The sequence below is a fragment of the Nomascus leucogenys genome, chromosome 2, assembly GCF_006542625.1.
Source record: "Nomascus leucogenys isolate Asia chromosome 2, Asia_NLE_v1, whole genome shotgun sequence".
NCBI lineage: Eukaryota > Metazoa > Chordata > Mammalia > Primates > Hylobatidae > Nomascus > Nomascus leucogenys.
The window spans coordinates 83,225,633-83,250,116 of record NC_044382.1 but is presented as its reverse complement, the minus strand read 5'-3'; the positions used below and the strand labels follow the sequence as shown (position 1 = coordinate 83,250,116).

General features: G+C 37.7%; 1 protein-coding gene across 1 annotated transcript in view; it reads left to right on the top strand.

The window, feature by feature from the left end:
- MOSMO (modulator of smoothened) overlaps window positions 1–23,203 on the top strand; it is a 76,134-nt gene extending 52,931 nt beyond the window's left edge. Inside the window, exons 2-3 of the mRNA XM_003261447.4 lie at window positions 13,890–14,102; window positions 19,260–23,203. Coding sequence (XP_003261495.1) covers window positions 13,890–14,102; window positions 19,260–19,444 — 398 coding nt within the window. The 3' untranslated portion in view covers window positions 19,445–23,203. The remainder of the gene's footprint in view (window positions 1–13,889; window positions 14,103–19,259) is intronic.
- Window positions 23,204–24,484: the final 1,281 nt, after the last annotated feature.

The window sequence follows — 24,484 nt, the reverse complement described above, 5'->3', positions numbered from 1 at the left end:
GTCTCAAAAAATGAAAAAAAAAAAAGAAAAGTACAGCCACTTTAGCAAACAGTTGGGTAGTTTCTTATAAATTTAAACATACACTTACCATATGACTAAGCTTTTCACTCCTAGACATTAACACAGGAAAAATGAAAATGTGTCTTTACAAAGACCTGTATGCAAATGTTTATAGTAGCCTTATTCATGATTGCGTATGATTTCATTTATATAAAATTCTACAAGAGGCAAAACTACACTGTTAGAATGTAGATCTATCTTGGGAGCTTGGGGGAGGAGACTAACTGCAAAGGAGTCTGGGAACTTTTATGGTGATGCGCATATTCTATATCATGATTGAAATGGCTACATATATTTGTCAGAACTCATTGAATTATACATTTTAAAATGTGAATTTTATTGTATCTAAACTCAACCTCAGTAAACCTAATGTCAGCATTTGTGAAGGGTTACCAGAAGCCTTTTAGGATATCACTTGTAAAATGGGACAGTAGACCTAAAGAAAATGAAGCTTTTTGCTCAAAATTCCATGAGTAGTGGTGCCTGTGGATAGAATGCTTATGTCCAGATTCCTAATCCCACACGACTGCACAATTCCCTTGGCATTAACTCACACCCTGCTATGTATTGTGCTTTTTAACTTTCTGTGGATGTGCGTCTGGCTCTGTGTATGTAAGTTCTGGAAACACAGGGGTCATGTCTTCATATGTCCTTCATACATCCTACAGTATATTGCACAGATCATGTGCTCAGTATTTGCAGAATGAATGAAAGCTTGGTATAGAACATTTGTGCCTACTAGACTTGGACAGAAAAGTCAGGCATAGCTCATGGTGTGGTGCCAGGCTTCTCAAGATCATGAGAAACCTTCTCTAAAGTATGGTTTTTCTAGACCACCATCTCTTTGCTTAGGAGATCATGGCTACCACAAATGTAAGCTAATTAATGAGGGATTGATTTTATATATTTCTGCAGAAGCTTAGGTAGTGTTTTCAGAAGTTGAAAATTGAGGGAGATTATCACCTTACATTTTTAATCTTATGCCGAATTTAACTACAATGAGAAAACAAGCTCCTCTTAAAGATTAAATGGAAGAAGAGATGTCAGAACTAGAACTTTTGTCTTTCTCCAAAGCTCTCCACTCTGAAATCTATCCACTTTATAATTGAGGCATCATACTGATGGCACAGAGAAACACTTGTCTCAGTGTTAAACTTGCTTTCCTCATATTTGTGAGGCTCTAAACTTTTACAGTTCTGACTCATTTAAAAACAAGTGGATCTACATAAATTGGACACGAATTCATGATTTTTCTTCTAAGTCTAAAAAAGCAAGAGACTCAGAGGTACTATGAGACAATAATACATTTAAGAGAAAACTAAAATAAAAAATATATAAAAAATTAAGAGAAAGATAGAATCCCAAACTATGTTTCTCTTATTTCTTTTTTCTTTTCTTATATTTAATTTATTTATTTTAGAGAGAGAGTCTCACTTTGTCACCCAGGATGGAGTACAGTAACATATTCATAGCTCACTGCAGCCTCAAACTTCTGAGCTCAAGCAATCCTCCCACCTCAGCCTCTTGAGTAGCTTGAACCACAGATGCACATCACCATGCCTGGCTGATTTTTTTAGTTTTTGTAGAGATAAAGTCCCAGTGTGTTGCCCAGGCTCAAACTCTTGGCCTTAAGTGATCCTCCTGCCTCCGTCGCCCAAAGGGCTGGGATTACAGGTGTGAGCTGAGCCATAGCACCTGGCCTATTTCATTTTTTAAAAGTATATCGACATAGCAACACATTGTTGATAATATTTAACATCTATCAAGTTCTTACTCTGTGCCAGGCATTTGTTCTGAGTGCTTTATATACATTCTCTCTCTTAATCTACACAATACTGGGAGGTCATTCTGCATTTGAGGTATACAGAGGTTAATTAACTTGCCCAAAATCTCACAGCCAGTAACTGGTGGACCTGGATTTGAGCCTTTTTTTTTCTTTTTTTTTTTTGAGATGAAGTCTTGCTCTGTCACCCAGGCTGGGGTGCAATTACACGATCTCAGCTCACTGCAACCTCTGCCTCCCAGGTTCAAGCGATTCTTCTGCCTCAGCCTTCTGAGTAGCTGGGATTACAGGCACATGCCACCATTCCTGGCTAATTTTTTTATTTATAGTAGAGATGGGGTTTCACCATGTTGGCCAGGCTGGTCTTGAACTCCTGACCTCAGGTGATCCACCCGCCTCAGCCTCCCAAAGTGCTGGGATTACAGGTGTGAGCCGCCGTGCCTTTTTTGAGTGGCCAGATTTGAGTCTTAATCCAGAACCTGAACTCTAACTGCTGATATGCTATCTCCCTGTGAAGACAACACATACATGACTAAATGGTTTAGAATTTGATTTAATGTCAGAGAATTACTGTACTCATGTAAATTGTTAAGGGAGTACAATTTAGTAGAGAAATGATTTAAACTTGTTTAATACCGGAATATCAACTAGTTGAAAAAGAGCAGTTATTTTAACAGGCCTGGAGATCATAAATGGATCCTTTGCTATTGTGACTTTATATAAATTCCTTTCTGAGAAGGTAGTAGTGCACATCTTCTGGTCGATGCAAATAGGTAAGACAAATGTGAGTGTTCATTTTGATGTCTGAGAGTAGACTATAAATAGCCAAGTTTCCTTGGAGATAGGATAAGAGCCTAAAGTTGATGTAGGGAATCCTTTTGTTCTTCAGACAAAGATATTGGGATGTTTCTTTAAGGAGAATAAACTGAGAGCAGGGTGTTCCTTGAACGTTTATGAGAAGTAGTGGCCAGTGTAGGAAGAGGTTACATTTTATAAGGAACAAAACCCAGGGGAGCCTCTCCTGTGAACTGACAAGAGGAACCCAAATATGACATCTCCCTCTGTATTTTTTTTTGACCTCCCATGAAAGTCCTTAGATTCACTATCACTGTGCTTACAAAATTGTGATTAAGTCTGTTCTGATAGAAGTCTGAATGTTCCTGGAGGTATTTTTAGGAATACTGTTCATTTTCTATACTCAATGAATGGTGTTCAGGGAAGTTAGCATCATGTGCTAGGAAGTTTTGAAGTGGGTAATTCAAAACCTGGGTTTTAGTCTCAGCGCTGCTAATTAACTTTGTATCCTTGGATTAATCATTTAATCTCTCTGGGCTTCAGTATTTTCTAAACCCTAATTTGGGGAGATTAGAACAGATGATCTCTGAGATCCCTGCCAGCTCTAAATTCTCTAATTTTATGACTGCTTTTGGCCAGGAGCTTTACTTGTTTGAGAGCTGCTATTGTCTGCTGCATTGCTTGCTTGTTTCTTGATCATTGTCCATAGGCAGTCCTTTTCTGTGAGGCTATGGGGTCATTAATGTTTAGTCTTTTTGTTAAAATACTTTTACAGATAATTCCACAGTACTTTTCTGGCCACAAGAATTATTTAACCTACCAAATTTAACTTTCATTCTCTTTACCAGTCTCACCTTAATCCAGCTCAGTTCTGTGTACAAACCATGGAGGTTATTCATTCAGGTGAAATAAATGGGTTACTTCTGCCAGATTAATCAGAGAAGAAACAGTAAGTATCCTTGAATGGAATTCTTCCATGGGAGTTTCTCATGATACCCTAATTGAAATGGAATAGAAAATGTAGACATTGTAATTGAAATTCCATTTTAGCCTTCTACCTGACTCACTTTGGTTTATGCTAATTTCTTTGGCATACTCTTAATTTCTTTTAGATCCAGAGCATGTGCTTAAATTCATACATGATTGAAAGATTTCATAGTGTGTAATGTAAATGCAATTAGCACACTTAAATTTAATATGTAATATCCTATAAACCTTTTAGAATTTTAAAATATAAAGCAAACATTCTTTTTTTTCCAAAGACAGAATTGTATGGATTTATCTACACTTAGATAAGACAGTAAAAATACAAAGGTTCTCACCCCCTCTCCGCATGTCACCTCCAATTCACTTCAACCAGAGTAGGCTACTCTTGGCAGTATGACAAGTATCCTTCCACATATTTTCTATACATTATATGGATAGTTTAAACATTGTGGTAAGCTTTTCTTTAGTGAATTCTTCATGCACTATATGTTAAGAGCTTCAATAATTGGCAGAGTCAGTGCCATAGTGAGGACAGATTCTGGTAGCATGTTGTACTTGTCAATAAAGCAGATTTTAAAATAGAGATTTGCTGCTAGTTAGTGTTTAATGTCTTTATGGGATTAAACCTAAGGTCAGTTTAGGGAGCAAGAGCTAATAAGCTGTAATGTGAGGGCAGTGTTGGGTATGATTTAGTCAACTGTAAAATAAGGCCTCCAAACTACAGTCATGCTTACAAACAGGTGGTAATAGTTGTCTTTTAAATCGGGATAGAGGGAACAGCCAACAGGATGCAAGGAAAAAGAAAATCAAACTTAAAGGCTAATGATCATTTTTTACTTGTTATATAACAAAACATTTTGTTATTTCATTATAATAGCAAATCTTTCTCAATCTCTAGGCTTCCAGCATTGGTATTCCAATAAAATCCATCCCCAGAGCTTCTATTTCAGCAAGACTGAACTTGCCTTGTGTGTGGTCAATCTGAATAATATACTAAAAAGTTGGACAGGGAAGTAATGTCCTGACTACTTCTTATGACCAGTAGCCTTAGCACCTTTTTTATGTTGGAATGCAAGTTTCATGAGTACACTACTGTGTTAAATTGGTGTGTCTTGTACTGTCCTGTGTATGTTTTAACCAAAAAAAAAAATATCTAATTTCTTTTCCTGAAAACTGTTATTCAGTGCTTACAGTTCTGATTGCTTTCCAGGTGTTATCTCATTATCTTGTTTAATTCTCACACAGACCTAAATGGTGGTTATACTATTTTTTTTGCTGAAGCAGGCTTGGAAGGATTAACTGACTTGCCCAAATTAGTGACAAAACTGAAATTCAAATTGTGACCTGTTGTCCAATAAGACCTTTGAACCAATAAGACCAATGAAGTCTTATTGGTTCAAAGAATGTAAAGAAACCTTATTCTAACCATTAGCTGACTACTAAACTAATCTAATAGATGAGGCCACACGCAACAAAGGATACAGACTTTGCAGAATGATTCCAGGAAGGTTAGTAAACAGTGACAACAACAAATCCTGGGGAAGGAAGGAAATTGATTTCCATAGTTGTCACATTATATTATTCAAATGTCCAGTTTTCAACTAAAAATTACAAGACACACACAGAAATAGGAAAGTGTGGCCTATACACAGGAAAAATGAAAAGCGTTCAATAGAAACTGCTCCTGATGAAGCCCAGACATTGGACTTACTAGACAAAGTTTAAATCAGCTGTTGTAATTATAAATATGTTACCCCCCAAAAAACAAAGAAAATTAAAGGAAAGTTTGAAAACAGTGGCTTACCACATAGAGAATATCTAATAAAGAGATAGAAATTATTTTCAGAAATAAAATAGAAATTCAGGAGTTGAAAAGTTAAATAGCTAAAACAAATCAGAAGTAGAAAGAATCATCAAACTTAAAGACACATCAATTGAGATTATTGCACATGAGGAACAGAAAGAAATAAAAGTGAAGAGAACATAAGAAACATGGGACATTATGAGGTATATCAACATACACAAATGGGAATTCCTGAAAAAGAGAGAAAAAGGAGCAGAAAGAATGTCTAGAAAAACAATGGCTAAAAACTCCCCAAATTTGATGAAAAACTATACATTGAAAAATCTAAGAGATTCTAAGTAGGATAGACTCAAAGTAATATACATTCAGAAACATCATAGTCAGTTGAAAGACAAAGACATAAGAGAATCTTGAAGGGAGCAGGAAAACGGTGAATCCTCATATGCAAGGGATCTTCAATACTATTAACAGCTGACTTCTCATCAAAAACTATTAGGCCAGTGAACAGTGGGACATGTTCAAAGTGCTGTATCACTCTCGGCTGGATGTGTTGTGGTCGTTCATGCCTGTAATCCCAGCACTTTGGGAGGCCGAGGCAGGCAGATCACTTGAGGTCAGGAGTTTGAGACCAGCCTGGTCAACATGGTGAAACACCATCTCTACTAAAAATACGAAAAAATTAGCTGGATGTGGTGGCACATGCCTGTAATCCCAGCTACTCGGGAGGCTGAGGTAGAAGGATCACTTGAAACCTGGTAGGCAGAGGTTGCAGTGAGCCAAGATCGTGCCACTGCCCTCCGCCTGGACAACAGAATGAGACTCTGTCTCTAAAAAGAAAGAAAAAAAAAAGAATGACTGTCAATCAGTAATTCTATATCCAGCAAAACTATCCATCAAAAATGAAGGAGAATGTAGACATTTCAAGATAAATAGAAATGGAGACAATTCATCACAAGTAGACATGTTCTGTAAGAAATACTAAAGTGTGTCCACAGGCTGAAATAAAAGGACACTAGTCAATATTTTGGATCCACATAAAGAAATAAAGAGCACTGGTAAAGGTAACTACATAGGTAAATGTAAAAGTCAGTACAAATATATTTTTGCTTATAACTTTTTTATTTTAAATCAATAATTATAAAACTGTGTTAGGCTTATAGTGTATACATATAATTTGCATAATAGTTCAAAGACAAGGGAGAGAATGGAGCTATATTGGAGTAAAGTTTCCGTATGCTACTGAATTTAAGTTGGTATTTAAATGATTGTTGGATTTCTTTTGAGGTAATAGTCACCATTTTAGTGTACAAGTTATAAAGTCCTTAAAATGGCCTAAAAAATAAAATGTACAACATAGTGGTTTTTCATACATTCACATATATGGATTTTCTTATAGTATTGTGCAACTATCACCAATGTCTAATTCCAGAATATTTGTAACATTCCAAGAAAAAGAAACCTTGTACTTCCCAATTACTTTTTCCCCCATTCTCTGGCAACCACTAGTCTATTTTCTGCCTCTTTGGATTTGCCTATTCTGGACATTTCACATAAACGGAATCAGATAATATGTGGTCTTTTGTGTCTGGCTGCTTTCACAAAGCATTGTGTTTTCAAGGTTTATCCATGTTGTAACATGTATCAGTAGTTCTTTTTTTTAATTGCTGAAAAATTCATTGTATGGATATTTTGTTTTTTATTCATCAGTTGATGGATGTTTGTATTGCTTCTACTTTTTGGCTATTATGAATAATACTGCTATGAACATTCATATATAAGTTTTTGTGTAAAGATATGTAGTCTCTTCCAACCCCAAGTTGGTGCACTGCAGGACAATTCAATTCTGACACTAATCACCTGGAGTTAGTGCAGACCTCACAAATTAAGGACTCAGTTCTCCACAAATTCAGATGCTGCCCCCAATGCAGATGCTACCCACAAGGTCAGGGGGTCCCCAGGCTACCTCTGCTTCTCACTGGCCACAACTTTAGGGGTTCCCATGATCTCATCAGGTTCAGTAAGGAGATACAATGCTTTGATAGGAGCCCAGAGGACAAGCACTCAACTCAGAATGGGAGTGTAAGAGCTTGTCAAGGAAGATATCCCAGGAGCAATTTCTAAGCTGCAACTGGAATTTCTAGTCATAGGTAGTAGCCAGGAAAAGAGGTTTGATAGAGTATTGTAGGCAGAGGGAACAGCATATATGAGGGCCTGGGGTGTGTATAATATAAGGAGATATATGAATTAGGAATTAATCTAAGAATTAGAGCATCAAGTATGAAAAGTAATTAAATGAAAGACTAGAAGCAGTGTAATCCAGACCTTTACAGCCCATTTTAAAGAGTTTGGATTTAGGACAGTCACTATAGAAGAACCAGATCCAAGAAAGATCCCTAAAGAACACAAAATTTTAACAAATGGGAAAGAAAAAAGTGTGTATGAAAGGAGGAGAAACTGAAGAGGCAGGAGGAAACCCAGTAGACATGGCGGGAGTTACCAAAACCAAAGGAAATGTGTTTGAAGAAGCTATATCAAATGCTGCTAAAATGCTAAGTCCAGGACTTTAAATATTAAGCATCCATTAGAGTTGGTGATATGGAGTGAGTGAGCTTCACAAGAGCTCTATCAAAGTGGTAGTTGGGGCAAAAGCCAACCTTCAGTAGGTTGAAGAGTGAATGAGACTCTGGGAAGTGGAGGCAGCAGAGGAGGAGGAAATCTGGCCATGGCTGGGGGCAAGGGAGGTTAGACAAAGCAAGACAGAAACAGAAAGCATGATGCCACTGGAGGACATGTTGGCATATGGGATAGTTTTGTTTTATGGTAGGGGAGACTTAAACACATTCAAACATTTTTGAGATCCAGAAGAGGATAGATATGAAAAGAGAAAATAATGTATTGGGCAAGATCCCAAAGAAGGAGAGGAGGGGATCCAAAACACAAGGAGAAAGGATTGTGAGAATGAAAGAATGAATGTGTTCAGATACATTTGTAAGTTTGATGGTGGACAGTTGAGGATTTGCTGTCTGATGGCCTCTATTTTTTTCTGAGAAATAATAGAGACTGATACTTACTGAATATGAAGGAAGTGGTAGATTTTTTAAAGGCGAGTGCAGGAGTCTTGGAACAGCCTCAGCAAAGAACAGTGAAGCACGGAATTAGTGAGACATAATTAGTTTCTGGACAGAGATGATGGCCCTGAGATTAAAATTTAGAAATTTACAGCAGCACCCGTCTGCTCTGATATGATTTTCTCCATCAGCATTCCACAGCCTGGAGGTTACTACAAGAAGGAAGAAATTTCTGTTGAGTCAGGGCTATCATTTTTGCCAGGTGGGTGCAATGAAAAGATAAAAGGTGGTAACATAATGGACCAAGGAGTCTAGGCTGGGTAGGGAAAGACATGAAGGCAAGAGGAAAGTGAGAGACTGGGAGAAACTGTAAGGATCGGTGACTGTAAACTCCCGGGAGGGTAAGAACAGGTGAAAGTCACAGGAGGGGATGCTGTTACTACAGTGGAGAGTAGGGCTCAGCCTCAGCCTATTATGTTACTCAGGTTTTCAGACACTGTCCATGTGTGGCTCATTAAGCTTCTTTGATTTACCTTTTCACTCTTTTTTTTGGCCAGTTTGCTATTTATAAGCACCTATATCCTAAGATACAATTTAGAAATCATAGCAGATAAAAATCATCACCACTAGCTATGTTTCTAGAGGAAGAAATTAGGTGTTTGATGTTTTTAAGTTACCCTTAGGCTGTTGTTTAGTTTTTGTGCTTCTACTCATTCAGAGGGCGAGCTGCCAGGGTCTGACTTACCCAGGGAGGTGCACAGGGCTGTGTACATCGGGGTCTTTCCCCTTCCTGTTCCCCATCTTCACGTGCCACCCAATTCTCCTAAATTTCTTTAGCCAGCCCATTGCTAAAACATGAAACTGTAATTTCAGTTCAATTGGGATACTACCCCTCGCTCAAATACAAATGCTCTTGGGAAAGGCAGTATGTTAAGCTTTTATCAATCATTAAGACATTTGTGGTAGAGTATTTTTTGGCCTGTGTAACCAGTGAAACAGCTTGCCAAAAACAGATTTTATTTCCCCAAGGAGGAAGTAGAGCAAGAGATCCACATCTGTGGTAGGGATTGGGCACTCCAAATCACAATACCTAGAGCTGACAGGGAGAGCCCCGTGAGAGGAGGAGAGCATTGTCAGGAGGAGGAAAACGTAACAGGGAGATGGAAGAAGACAATAGCTAATGTTAACTTCGATATTTTTGCTCATATCCAACCCTGTATGGGAAAACCCTCTCTCTGGCCAGGTTGGCAAGCACTCCACATGATTTGCTCTGACAGACTGCTGGGTGTGCGCCTTTCTGCCTTACAAGCCCTGTGTTACAGATTTTCTGTGGCACTGCTTTTACATGTAGTGATGACATACCTTATCCTCACTGTGGCAACAGACATGCTCAGACTGGCTGTATTAAATCGTTTTAACAGTGTCTGGATTTACAGATGACGAGTGTCGAAGGTTTTTAAGATGCCCCCACTTAATGGAGTAAGACTCAGGATGACTTTCCTTTTGTGTGTTATGCTGCACAGGTGAGACGCTGAGAGGCATGTGGGATGCTGTAGTTTCTAGTTCCGTTTCCTTTTTCCTATTGGGTACAAGTCTTTTATTTGGCTGGGTTAGTTACCTAGGAAACAGCTGCAGGGTACAGATGGATTGGCTGTTTGGGGAATGGAATTACAGGCCCCTTCAAGAGGCAGAAAGACCTGTTGGATAAAACAAAAATTCGTGAATGGCTGAGCTTGTATTTAGTAAGTGTGCAGATACTAAGATAGCTCAACAGTAGAGAACTTATTTAATGCAGTGCGATTTTAAATTTAGCTTGTTTTTAATACATTTAAACTCACTTAATGCTTATGAATTCCACTGCTGCAGGCCATTTTGGGGTTTCCAGTGGAGTGGAAGGTGCAGTTCCCTCCTCTGAAAAGCTCATGTCCTGTTTGGGGATAAAAAGAAGCTACCTTAAAGTAAGTGCATGGTTGTATGATACAGACTAAATGTGTTAAGGGAATTTAGAAGAAGTAAAAGATCTTGACTGTTAATGTGGGTGATGAGTCTGAAGCTCAAGGAGGTAATTCCTTGAGGTAAAATATTAAATTTGAAGGCCTGGTGAAAGTTTGGGTACTAACAGACCTGGATTTATAAGATTTAATAGTAACAGCACAGTTAGCCTTGCAAATTCCCCCAGTCAGGTTACGGAAAATATATGACTGTGATATAAATGTTGTCAACTTAGAGTCTCACTCAAGAAAATGAACTTTAACAATGTTGACTGACCACTGTTTGCATTAGCTCTAGCATATTTAAGGAAAGTCTATTTTTACTGAATGTGTGAGCATATTAGTTGTTGAATCTCTGACTGCTACTATGCTGAGCACGAGAGACACTCAGTAAAATATTTGTGTATTGGCTAGGCGCGGTGGCTCACGCCTGTAATCCCAGCACTTTGGGAGGCCGAGACGGGCGGATCACGAGGTCAGGAGATCGAGACCATCCTGGCTAACACGGTGAAACCCCATCTCTGCTAAAAATACAAAAAAATTAGCCGGGCGCGGTGGTGGGCGCCTGTAGTCCCAGCAACTTGGGAGGCTGAGGCAGGAGAATGTCGTGAACCCGGGAGGCGGAGCTTGCCGTGAGCCGAGATCGCGCCACTGCACTCCAGCCTGGGTGACAGAGCGAGACTCTATCTCAAAAAAAAAAAAAGGGTATTGATTTTCTTATATACAGTATGCCTTCTGTTTGTCGATTAGCATTAGCTTTTTTCCTTCTAGAATAGAGCTGCTATTTGGTTTTGATTTATTGTGATAAGGAATTTGATAAATACAGGACTATAGCTATTCTTTTAAAGCTAAACCATGGTCAGGTTATTTGCAGTTTTATAGAAGGTGTTGTTGTAATTTTTGTACTTGTTCTGTTTGTAGTCACTTGGTGTGGTGTGCTAGACAGAGGAGGAGGAGAAAAGCAATTCCACTCAGAATCTACAGGCACAGGAGGTTAAGTTAAATTTCATTTCTAACGCTGAGAGAGTAAGAAAGTCAACATAAGGATACTCAAAGGAGTAGAGGAGAGTTTAGAAGGAGAGTTTAGGAGAGTTCAGTTACGATGTACTGAACCTACAATTTTTAATATTTACCAGCAAAAAATAATCAAATGTAAATCTAAGTTCACTAGATATGTAGTTACCTTTGTAACTGTACAGACTTTGTATGTTAAATTGAGAAGAAAGTTGCTAATGTAATAATTCATAATATTGCATTTTGTCAGAGGGTCTTTCATTGCCAGCAGTTACATCTTTTATAAATGGAACAGTGACCAGACGAGGATAATTTGTTAGAGGTCTTTTGCTGAATGATCAGGAGTAGTTTCCTGTTAAGAGTTCTTGAGCACTGCTGTGAATGCCTTCTTTATTTCCAAAATTACAAGAAAATGCCTTATAAGACACTCCCTCAAGTTTTTTTTTTGTTTTCAAGGAGACTTTCTAGTGTTTTTGTTTAAGAACAGTCATGCAATTCCCTGGTGCCTACTCACCTCTTCCAAATCCTCTCTTCTAGTTTCAAGCAATTACCGTGAAACTTAAAAGGTTAGCAATAAATAGTGTGACAATTTTTTTTTACTGATTTACTTCTCTTTGCCCTATGAAGTCAATCAGCTCCAAGTAGAAGGTGGTGTGTGGCATAGTGTGTGGCATTTTTGTGAAGATTTGCTTACTTTCTGTCCGGTCTGCCTTCCTCCTGCCTGTGACAACCCTATAATTATAATATTGCTTGCACCTGGGCAGGGATCACCAGATGGGTCTAGTTATTAGATGACTTGGGAGGCAAAGTACAGCTTGTTTATTTTCTTCTGTACTTAACAGTTAGCATTTGGGGGAGGACTCCAACTCAATTTTGAGAGAAGAACTGATTTCTTGTTTCATTGTATTTCAACAAGTTGCTTTATTTCTAAAAATATATCAATGGCCAAACTCAAGTTGCAGAAAAGCACCCTCCTTCCAGCAGCCCCACCTAGCCACACGTGCACGTGCACACACAAGTCCAGCCCTGCTCTGTCTTCCCACCAGGGCAGCTTCCCAAAATGCCCTAGGAATTTCACCAGTTCCCTTCACAGAAGACATTTGTTCATGGCAAGTGCTATGATTTCGAGGTCAATGTCTTTTTTATTTTTGTGTTCATATTGAGAAAATAATGCAGGCCAGGCACAGTGGCTCACACCTGTAATCTCAGCACACTGGAAGGCCAAGGCGGGAAGATCGCTTGAGGCCAGGAGTTCTAGACCAGCCTGGGCAACATAGACCCCATCTCTATAAATAAAAAAATGTAGACCAAAAAAATCCCCCTGAAATGCAAAAATCTATTGTATTTCTAATAGCTCCAGAAATTTCCATTCCTATATTTTTGGTAACTTTTCCTATTTGCCGTTGCTCTTGGAAGGGGAAACAAGTAGTTTTTATTGAGAAGTACCATTGTAAACATTCTTCTTATTGGGGAAGAAGATAAAATAATTACTCTGTCACCTTCTAATCTAAGTTTTTATAAATTACCCCAAATTTGATTGGGGGAGGGCCCTTGGGTTTGACATGAGAACATGTTTATGGAAAAATAATGCTTGATGTTTTACAAAAATCACTTTTATTTAAATGGGGAGAGACACTTTAAGAATTACCTTCATAATTTGCCTTTGTGATTTTCTGTGATTGCCTTTGTGATTTTCATGCCAGCCATGGTTTGGCAGTGCAACACTTGTAAACTCTACAAAAATTGGTGAATATACCAAGTTTGGGACAGAGGGCCCTCCTAGTTTTTCCAACATTTTCTTGAGTTTAATGGAAAACTACTTATATTGTGATATTCTTAGACCTTATACCTTTCATAAACATATTGCTTCTAGCATTTAATCTATTATTTAATTTTATTTCTATATTACAATTAGGCATATTTCAGGTTTGTCTTCAATTTCCTGAAAAGTGATTTTCTTTTCAGCCAAAATGAAGTCATATACAATGAGTCTTGGATCTAGGAATCAAAAAATACCAGTTCTTTCTGCCAGCATGCAGGCTCAGTGAGGGCAGGAACCTCATCCTGTCTGCTGTTACTTCCCTGGAGCCTAGAAAAATACCTGACACAATTACTCAGAAAAGTATTTAATGAATACCTGAGTGAACTGCCTGTTACGACTTTTCTGAGGTCATTTGTTGTTTTTTTAAGTTCACTTTGTATGTTAAACTAAGTATTACGATGTTATGAACTACAGCAGAATGCTGAAGGGTAGGACTTGGGATTTAAGTGCTTGAATGACCCACAAAGAGATAAATGAGATTTAAGAACTAAAGGGGTGGTGGTGAGGAATATTCCCTGGACAGGCCAAACCCACTAAAGTATTCCCACCATTTGCATCTCCCCAGGAGCACTCACTGTGGGCCTCGTGCGACAGTGTCAAACAATCCATGGACGAGACCGGACGTGCATCCCTCCCCGGCTTCCCCCGGAGTGGGTCACCACACTGTTTTTTATCATCATGGGAATCATTTCATTGACTGTCACATGTGGTTTGCTGGTGGCTTCCCACTGGCGAAGAGAAGCTACAAAATATGCTCGATGGATAGCATTCACTGGAAGTAAGTAACCTGTGCTTACTAAATTTGTCTAGAAGGCACCCACCCACACTGGTATTTTTATGAAGATAATCAAGAATCAGTAATAAGGACTTCATAATCATCAAAGAGCACCACTTGTGTATGGCCGTGAGATAGACTCTACATAGTCCCATCATTTCTTCAAAACTCTTTCTGCAAGACCAGGACATCCACAGCTTTAATCACTTTGTATGAAATGCTATTTTAATGAATTTTATTTTTGCTCAGATTGTGACATAAGTGTTCCAGGTTTGTGACTCAGAGTTACCAGTAGCCTGAGTCTTTTCCTCTTCTTGAAGCTATTGGTATCATCTATCAAAATAAAGATAAATATAGAACAAATACATAAAAATATAAATTAGATGAAGGTGGCAATATTTTTTTAATATTGATTTTAAGTTTCTGCTGTATGTTGTAACCATTGAAAAATCAACACATTTTGTATATTTAATAATTGTTTATCAATATTTCTTACTCCATTAAGCTCTGCCCAAGGGTATAAGTTTATATATTACACATTCTCTTGTACTTTGCAAAATTGGTTTAATTTCAAACACATCAGAGACTTATCTCAAGTTAAATAGAAGAAACAAAAATGCACAAAGAAAAGACATTTCTGCAATTCTGCTTTCGTGCTTCTTTCTCTCCAAAGCAATTTTAACAATATCTGAAAACATTTTTGGTAGTCACAACTAGGGGGTTGCTGGTGGGTAGAGGCAGGGAGGCTGCTAAACATCCTACAAATACATAGGATGGCCCCCCACAACAAAGAATTGCCTGGTTCCAAGTAGCAGTAGAGCCACTGTTTAGAAATCCTGCTATGAAGAAACAGGAGAGGCCGGGCACGGTGGCTCACGCCTGTAATCCCAGCACTTTGGAAGGCCGAGGCGGGCGGATCACAAGGTCAGGAGATCGAGACCATCCTGGCTAACACAGTGAAACCCCGTCTCTACTAAAAATACAAAATATTAGCCCGGCGAGGTGGCGCGTGCCTGTAGTCCCAGCTACTCGGAAGGCTGAGGCAGGAGAATGGCGTGAACCCTGGGGGGGCGGAGTCTGCAGTGAGCCGAGATCGCGCCACTGCACTCCAGCCTGGGCGACAGCGAGACTCTATCTCAAAAAAAAAAAAAAAAAAAAAGAAACAGGAGAACAATACCTATGCAAATGAGACTTTTAATTCAGTGCCTTAAAATCTCAGGTTTGCATACATTTTTAAAAATAAATAGAACAGCTGACTTTCTCGATATTTTCATTTAGAACGCATATAATTGGGATAAGGGATAATCCCATGTATCCCTATTAATGTTAAAACTCAGTTTATCCTAAAAGGCTGCAGGAGAGTGATGATATTCCTTCGTGAGCCTCTGTTTCTTCCTGTATTCTCTGAAATTGATACTCTTTAATGTGTAGGTTTCTGGCTCTGTTTATCTATATTGCCCTTAATTTTTAAATTTAGATCAAGTTGCCTTTTATATAAAAAAGGTTCTCCATCCTTGTTAAGCAGAGTGAAACAAGTTGGTGACCTTTCCCCTGTCAAACAGACCTCCTGAGACAATTCTTTTCTGGAGAGAGGGTCCAGAAGCAATCGTAGAAACAGTGCGGCTAAAGTTAAGGATATTGATGAGAAATTTAAAGAGAATCTGCTTCTTTATCTTTTACTCACAGATTCACTAATCCAGATAGAAATCACTCTTCAAGGAGTAAAATAATATCAAAGAAGGATTTAGTTTCTGGATTTAGTTGAAATTTGGGAATCATATGCCTTGAATACCAAAAACCTAAAATATGATTTAGCAAGGTAGTGTGAGTCGAAACGTTAAATGCTCTCATGAGCTATAGATTCTTATGACCCAATAAAGGGAGAGAACTAGGATTATCTTTGTTTTCCATTCCCCTTAAACAGAGAATATTTAAGTATGTGTCGTTGCCCCCAAATGCAATGTATTTTTTCCTTTATTTTTTAAATAATTTAACTTTTTGAAATAATATGTTCATATGATGCATAATTCAAAATCTGTGAAAGGGTAAACATGTGAAATCATATTTGGCCCTGTCACCCAGCCATCCCATTAACCCCTTTCCTGGAGGCAACCATTTTTACCAGTTTCTGGGGTTTCCTACTAGAGGTATTCAATGCATAGAAACATCTATTATGTATGTGTTCCATACATACATATTTATGTAAAATTCTTTCTACTATTCTGTATCTTTGTTTTTAAACTTCATATATCTTTGAGTTAATTGCATTTAAGCAAGCATGGAGCTGCCTTGCTTTTAGCTTCCTTAAATACATTGTTTTTGGTACCAGAACGAGTGGCTGGGGTGGCAGTTCTGAGAGGGATTGGGCGCCCCCTAGTGTTTCCACTCCGCCCCTGAAAAATGTACTTTATTATACGTATTTCTATTCCAGTTAAGCTATAGTTTTCATAATAATGCGAGGGTGATGTCTTCTGATGGCCGTGCACAGTGGGGAAATATGTCTCAGAGAAGAGCCTCCACATGATGGGAGTTCCCTATGGGGGCAAGAGAAACCAAGATGAGTCGTCATGTTCTTCAAGTCTGGCCCTTGTTCTTTCCTTTGCCACCCTGATTTCCACCCTCATCTACCAGTGCACCTGATTTCTGACTCTCGCCACCAAGAAATCTGTGCCATGGAGGATATGAAATTGTGTCTTTACAAACTTATTTTAGGATCCAAAGCTCAGCCTTCAAAGGTTGATATTATCAGCATTAATAATATTTTAAGATCTAAAGTAACTTAATAGTTCACAATAGCTTAAAAGAAAAACTCATCCACCTGCATTAAATCTGCTCCCAGGAAGTATAGAGAACCTGCTTCCTTGGATTTAAAACTAAGGTTAAACAGGACTTCATTGTTCCCTTAAAATTTAAGCCTTTTCTAACAAATTTGGAAAATATTTAACTCTTGAAAATGTCAAACTCTATAGTTGCAAAATGATTACTCCACTATAAAGGATAGATCTTTTTTACAGTAGAAAATAGGAAATGATAGGAACAAAGTTGGCATGTCAACACAATGAACAAATTTAACATCTGCGTATTCCTAAAGTACTTTTCTAAATTACTTGTTTCTTGAGATTAGTCAACATTAAGAAAAAAATTGTTGTACAACAATAATTTTGCCCCATTGGTTTTTTAATTAGATTGTTTATAGTTACCTAAATTGTCATTTCATTTTACTCACCAGACCATATTAAGCCGTAGAACCATTAGAAATTGGTGACAGACAACACTGATAAGTGGGCATTGGCAGCACTAATAGTTATTTGTTGCTGACTATGCAACAAAAAGGCTAAAAGCTTTAAAACGTAATGCCTGAATTTTTCATTTGTTCTATAGTAGGTATCTAAAAAAATCCAAGTTTGCTTATGTAATATTATTTGGTGTGGTCATTTGCCCAAAACGAAATAAGCTGTAAGTTTGTATAATATAAAATATTCTACCTAAATGGTGCAAGTAAGAGTGCTGTTATTTCTTAAGCTGATGTATTACTTAAGCAAATGTTATTTTTCATTGTATTGCTGGAGTTATTCCTTCTGAAAGGGGTTCCTAATCGACTTTTTTAAAACTCTGAAAGTTGTGTTGATTGGTTAAGACACAAAAAAAATGTAGAGACGAGCGTCAGCTGAAATGTTTATCCAGGACTCTGTTAGTATTGCTGGGGGATAGTTTTCACCTGGAGGTGAAAACGCATTCAGTTAATAATGGAAGGTCCAACTCTTCATGTACAGTGACTAGTAATCTGTCTTCACATTACACTGAAGAAGTATTTCTGCCTCTAGAGAAAGTTGAAGGACAATGAACATTTGAGCAATACGCTTTCAAAAAGCAAAAATATTTTCTTGGAAAAGCTAGCCTATCTGTAAAAATAGTTTGTGTTCACTAAGAAGACCATTTCTTTGGTAGCACAGGGGAGCAGGCCATTTGCTGAAACACTGGACTGTGGAATCACTTTTACTTGGACGCTGGGTTTTCTGACATCCTTTTAAAAACATTTTAACAAATAATATACTCCTTTGTGTTTACATGCAAAACTCAAAGAAGGTTACCTATCCTCCCTGGCTTTAACCTACCTCTCTGGGTATTCAGAAACCAGACAGAGATTTTATTTTTTGGAGTATTATCCATGATAAGAGATAACCACTGTGACACTTTACTAATCCCAGAGATCTGAGGTTCTTTCTAACTGGTTTTATTTATTTATTTTTTTTTTATTTTTGTATTGAGATAGAGTCTCAGTCTGTCACCCAGGCTGGAGTGCAGTGGCACAATCTCGGCTCACTGCAACCTCCACCACCCAAGTTCAAGTGATTCTCCTGCCTCAGCCTCCTGAGTAGCTGGGATTACAGGCTTGCACCTCTACACCTGACTAATTTTTGTATTATTAGTAGAAATGGGGTTTCACCATGTTGTCCAGGCTGGTCTCAAACTCATGACCTCAGGTGATCCGCCCGCCTTGGCCCCCCAAAGTGCTGGGATTACAGACATGAGCCACCATGCCCGGCCTCTACTAGCTGATTTTAAATCAGAGTAAGATAAGTGATGCTTATTTATATGTACCTTTTCTCCAATTCCTTCTCACTAACACTGAGAGGAACAGAGAATTGTCAGAATAGTAACTGTTGTGATAATGGTATGCAGCACTCATTCAGCACTTACTGTTACCTGGCACTGTGCCAGGGACTAGACATTATTTTATTTATCCTTCTAGTATTTCCCCCATTTTCAGAAGGGAACCAGAGGCTTAAGATTACACAGCTAGTAGGCAATAGAGCTGGAATTGAGCCCCTATCTGACTCTAGCTAGTGCCCTTAATTACTATTGTAAATGGCTAGGAATCGTATTTGTGAGGATTTGGTAGGTTTGGAGAAGGACTTTCTTAATCCTGATATTCAGAATTGTCCTAAAACTTACATAAAAGGCTAACTTAGCTTTTACTGTATTGTTAGGCTTCAGGGATACTATGTGACCTGTAATATATACAAATTTTTAACTAGTGGCCCATGTTTTAACAGGTTTGGCCAGCCCTTCTTATAAGCTACCTTTGTGCCAAATTTTCATTGTTTTTTGAAATCACCAAACCGTGTTACTAATGTTGTGTTTTGGTTTGTTTTACAGTGATCCTTTTCTGTATGGCTGCCCTAATATTTCCAATAGGATTTTACATCAATGAAGTCGGAGGTCAACCTTATAAATTACCCAACAACACAGTAGTTGGGTCATCATATGTACTTTTTGTCTTATCAATTTTCTTTACAATAGTAGGACTTCTATTTGCTGGCAAAGTTTGTTTACCAGGCTGATGAATGTCTAAATTGCTTGACTCTTATTATTTTTTATTTTATTTTTTTATTTTTGGAGGGTGGAGAGGACAAAGGCGAGGCATCTGAGCAGCCCTCTCATGGGAAGATGCTCAGATGAAACTGATGCTGAGAAGGAAAAAAATGCTTTGATTTGTTCTCACTATGCACTTTGGATTTAAAAAAAAAAAAAAAAAAAAGGAGAGCCTTTTCCATAACCAAATACAGACAATATTGACTAAATCTCCTGAGCATATTCAGGCAGTCAGGTCTGCACTGTGATAGCAACCTAGAGAAGGAGAATGCTTTATACCGAAAAGCATGTGGCCCTTTGTGACTCCGTTGTTCCGTTTTTAATGTCTAATGATTCATTAGAGGAAAAAAAAAAGTCTAAGTATTTATGTATCATGGTGGACCAGAGGGATGCAAGAGAAGTTCATGTGGGGCTGGCCTCACCTCCTAAGAAATTAGTGTTCACAACTTCCTTGTAATAGTTTGAGCCTTTGGCACCAGAATGGATTGCCATTGCATTACTGCACCAAGAAGCCAATAGATCAAAACTTGTTTGCTAAAATGTATGTAAAAATTCTGAAATTCCCTCTCTCTGTGTACAAAAAAAAAAAAAAAATCAAACACTAAGACACATGTTTTGGGTGGGTGGGTGGGGGAAATCTTCCTTATATTTATATAAATATATATAATATATATATTTTGCTGATGCAGTATACAGTGTGTATATGTGTATGTGTGTGTGTGTATGTGTGTGTAAATTTATATACACACACATGCAAACAGTTCCTGGAAGAGAATTCTGAATGCTTTGCTAGCAAAACACTGTGGTGTGCAAACCTAGAACCCAATAGAAAAAAAAGCCATTTATCTGAAGGCTGCATAGTGGAGAGAGTCTTCAGTTTACCTCATTCTTTGTAGCAGCCCTTGATTTTAACAGGTTTTTGTAATAGGTACAAATAATCTCATACCTATCTAGGTGCGATTTTAAGTTAAGCTAAAAATTATTTGTAGGGTTAATTTATTTGTATATGATAGTAGAAGGTAAGATCATGTCAAACCTTATAATTTGGGGAATCTGACACTATTTAAATTATTGGCAACTGTTGTCTGTTGTACAGAGATTCTTTTTCTACTGGCTCAGTCTGTTACATTAATAATGCATTTTATATGTTCAGGCACACAACTTTACATGAATACAAAGTTCACTAGTAAATATCTGGCTATTTTGGCTATTTACAACACTAATTTCATTATTTTCATCTGTAAGCATTATTAATACATCTTTACCAAAACCTGAGCAATACAATATTTTCTTTATACGTTATATGCCTTTGTTTGCTAAAAGCTAATATTTTTGCATTTACTTTAAAGGGCTGTACTAAACCCACAGCTTTAAGTTCCTCCCTAAAAGAAGCATTGCAGCTAACCCTTGAACTCACAGTTTTAAAATACAGTATTTCTCTTCTCCACATCTCTATGCCTTCGCATCAATGCTTGTTTTTTCTGGTGAACACTATAGATAATCTCCTGTTTGAAATGTGGGACAGGGTGTTTCATGGCAGTGGAGCTAAGTTTCTCCTCTTTATAGTGAACTGGTGACCCAAATGTCCCTGTCATTTATAGTGAACTGGTGACCCAAATGACTCCCTGTCAGTAGAGTCCCATGTGGCCCATGCTTCACACAAGCAGAAATGAATGCACTGTTTTTTAAGAGCTAGATTATCAATTCTAGAATGATTACTTCAAAGATGGGAGCTACCTCCTCAGATATTCACACTATGAAATGGAGGTGCTTGATGTGTTTCACACTGGCTTGTTTGACAGTCTTCTATCTTACTGTTAATTCAGCAGTATTTTATTGTGAAAGAAAACCCCAGTGTTTGAGCTCACTCAGGAATTGGGGAGAGAGATGGACCTCCACTGTGGTGCATTTCTTAAGTGTTCTGGGAGAATGTCATACTTTTCCTTCCCAGAGTAAAAGAAACCTTTGGGAGATCCTGAGGGAGACTATTTTTCCCCAAGTATGATGTCTAGTCAAGTCTAAGAATACCACTGGCCATGTTCTATGGACATTTGGGATTGCAGTTGCTATTCTGATTTGATTGGTCCTCAGTCAAATGGATCACTTTGAAGGAAAGCTTTGGTTGTCACCGTTATATACCACTGAGATAAAGTGTTAGCAAAGTATGGTTCAAATTAACTTATGACCAAGAGCTTTTCTCTTCCAAAAGATGAATTGTACTGTAAATAGTTTCTCAAAATATTTTTAACTGGATCATGAGCATGGGGAGAGAAAGTTTCTCAGCTGCTAAGAATTTCCCCACTGTTTACTTCTTTCACTTATGGTGGTATTGCATTTAAGATTACAAAATTTAAGGTTTTATTTGTATCTGTTACCCAAACCATTAAATTGTCTTTAATTTCATCGTTGTCTTGGAGGTCCAGTGCATACAGGGCTGATGGGGGAAAACTCCCTCTAGCCAGTCAGCACTCTAACCCAGGATTAAACCATCCCATCAAGTAGTATGTGAAGTCAAGTCTTTGTACTCTGGCAGACCAGACATTGAAATGGACTCACATTCATATAAATTTCTATAAATCCTATAAGTGAAAAGATAGACAACTGTCAGCAGTTGCTTTTTAAAAAGGTCACTATAATAAGTACTATATAGTACAGTATTAATTTATAGCAGGAAATCATATCTTGTAAACTGTATATAAAACACTGTTTTATGGTGCAATCATTTGTCAAACTTTTGTCTGTTACATTGTTTTTAGAGTGTGTGCATTCTTCTCATACCTAAGAATATCACTGTAAAATCTGCTGAAAACTATTTTTAGGTTTTATTTGCACAAGACTGAATTAGTTTGAAATTTTTGGAAGCTCCTATTGAACATGCCTAAACATCTGTAAACATGAAAAATCTTCAATTTATTAAAAGCAAACATTTCAGTATGATTCTTTCCAAAGGTAATCCATGTTCTATGTTATTAATGTGTGTATGTAATTTTTCTGACTCTTCCACGTCTTATAAACCTATTTTCTGTTTCATTTGTTTTGTTTTTGAAGGATGGCTGTTTTTTCTTTTTAATGTTCTAGATGACCAAAACACTATTGGTTTTTACCCTTTTGCCTAAAGCTTTGATATCCCCACTTGATGTTCTGTGAATTCACTGTTTAATCTATTAAGTGAAATAATAAATAGTCCTGGTGACAATCTGTTGATTTAGAGGAAAAGCCCTGAAAAATACAGTATTGGAAACTAACTTTGCATATGCTGTTAGCTATTATTTTGCATCATGGGCTTCATGGGAAGAACATGTTGCATTTATTTTGTCTTTATTAAAAGACTACTAGCCACAAGTTACTCTGATTACTCTGAGTAACTGTTTTATCAACCCACTTGATCTTTAAAAAATTAAATTTACATTCACAATTCAAAACAGTAAGCTGTCTTTCAGAAAATTTTTGAAAGATAAAAACATGAAGGAAAAAAGTGGCCCGTGTAGGTAGGATTCCCTACACAGGACTTTTAGTTGTATCACCTCAAGAGATTTTGAAGTTTGTGATCAAGGTCTGTATATTATCCCAAACTTTGTTAAGAATTGTTTTCTAATTGGTTATAACATTTTTCAATTAATAGTTTCAAAACAAATTGTTAATACAGCTGTATAAAATGAACATAATTTTCCTCACTTGTATTTTTGTTATTGAGCAAGTTTATCAAAATAAATTGTCTACTAAAGAAACTAAAAAGGCTTCTATTACTTTGAAATAAGCTTCATTTAAAAAATTGATTTCTTATAGAGGTTTCACATATTCACAAGTGCCACTTCCATGCCTCTTGGGTTGCTTTTTTGTTGTTGGCATTGGGGGGTGAGGGCGGTCCTTCCCTATCTTCTTCCACTCCCACTCTTTGCTCACTGCTAGAGAAGAGATGCCATTAACATTCCAGGACATGGATTAGGCCACGATTACCCATAAGAGTCACTCAGCAATAAAAGACCACATACATGTGGCTTTCCCTTCTGCATCATGCTTCCATGAGCTAGGAGAGAGAAACCAAGCCAAAGCCCTCAAGCCAACTATCTTTCTCTTTCTTCCTTGCACATAGACCCAAGTCCATCTTTGCTTCAGTCTTCTGTTTCTACTTTACTCCAGGCCAAAAGATCTTAGCTTTTAAAATCTTAAAGTATGGGCTGGAGGAGCAAATACAGAGGCCTTTGGGCCCTGTCACAGCTTAACTATAGCTCTCTCTGGGGGTGTCAAGATTAGCCCAACTGAATAATAATAATAAAATATTTACAGTTTGCTGCTGATTCTTCCTTGTGTGGCCTTTTGAGGAGCCTCCTGAGGAATTGGAGGATTAAGACATGGTAAGATTTAGATGTTCTTGGGTTCTAAGATTGAGGGGTTTCCTTGGAGGTGAGACTTGAAGTGCTATGTCTGGGAAAGTTCCAGGCAAATTAGGATGAGTTGGTTACCCTACCCTATCTTCACACCATCTAAATCTTCTCCTGATTTGTAACACAGATTGGAGGTTTTTTGAGGGTTATTTTCTATAAACATTAATGAATAGGTCAACTGGAAATTGTAATGGTAGATTTATGCTGAGCTGCTATGGTGGAGGGGACGCTTTTTCTATTTGGTAATACCTTAGGAAAAGGTAACACAGTGGCTTTAAAAACAATAACATGGGTTCAAAAATACCTTATTTTGACTTATTCTTCTATCATCTCTATTCTAGCCACTAGGAGAAGATTATAGGAAAAACACCAAGACTAGAGGACTCTGGGTTCCTTTTATGCAAAGTCAACTCTTCTGGGTCACAGTTACCCAGCAACAAAAATAAAGGTAGTTATTTATAAATGGTATTAAAGATAGAAAGCACAATGTATATTTTTTAAGAGTTTTGGTTCTTTTCCCAGGAGAAGAAAACACTGTGGGTTGGTATTTTCAAGCACATTCAAGGGTTTTACAAATCAGCCCCAGTTCTAGTCACACACAATCTAAGACCACCCAAGATAACA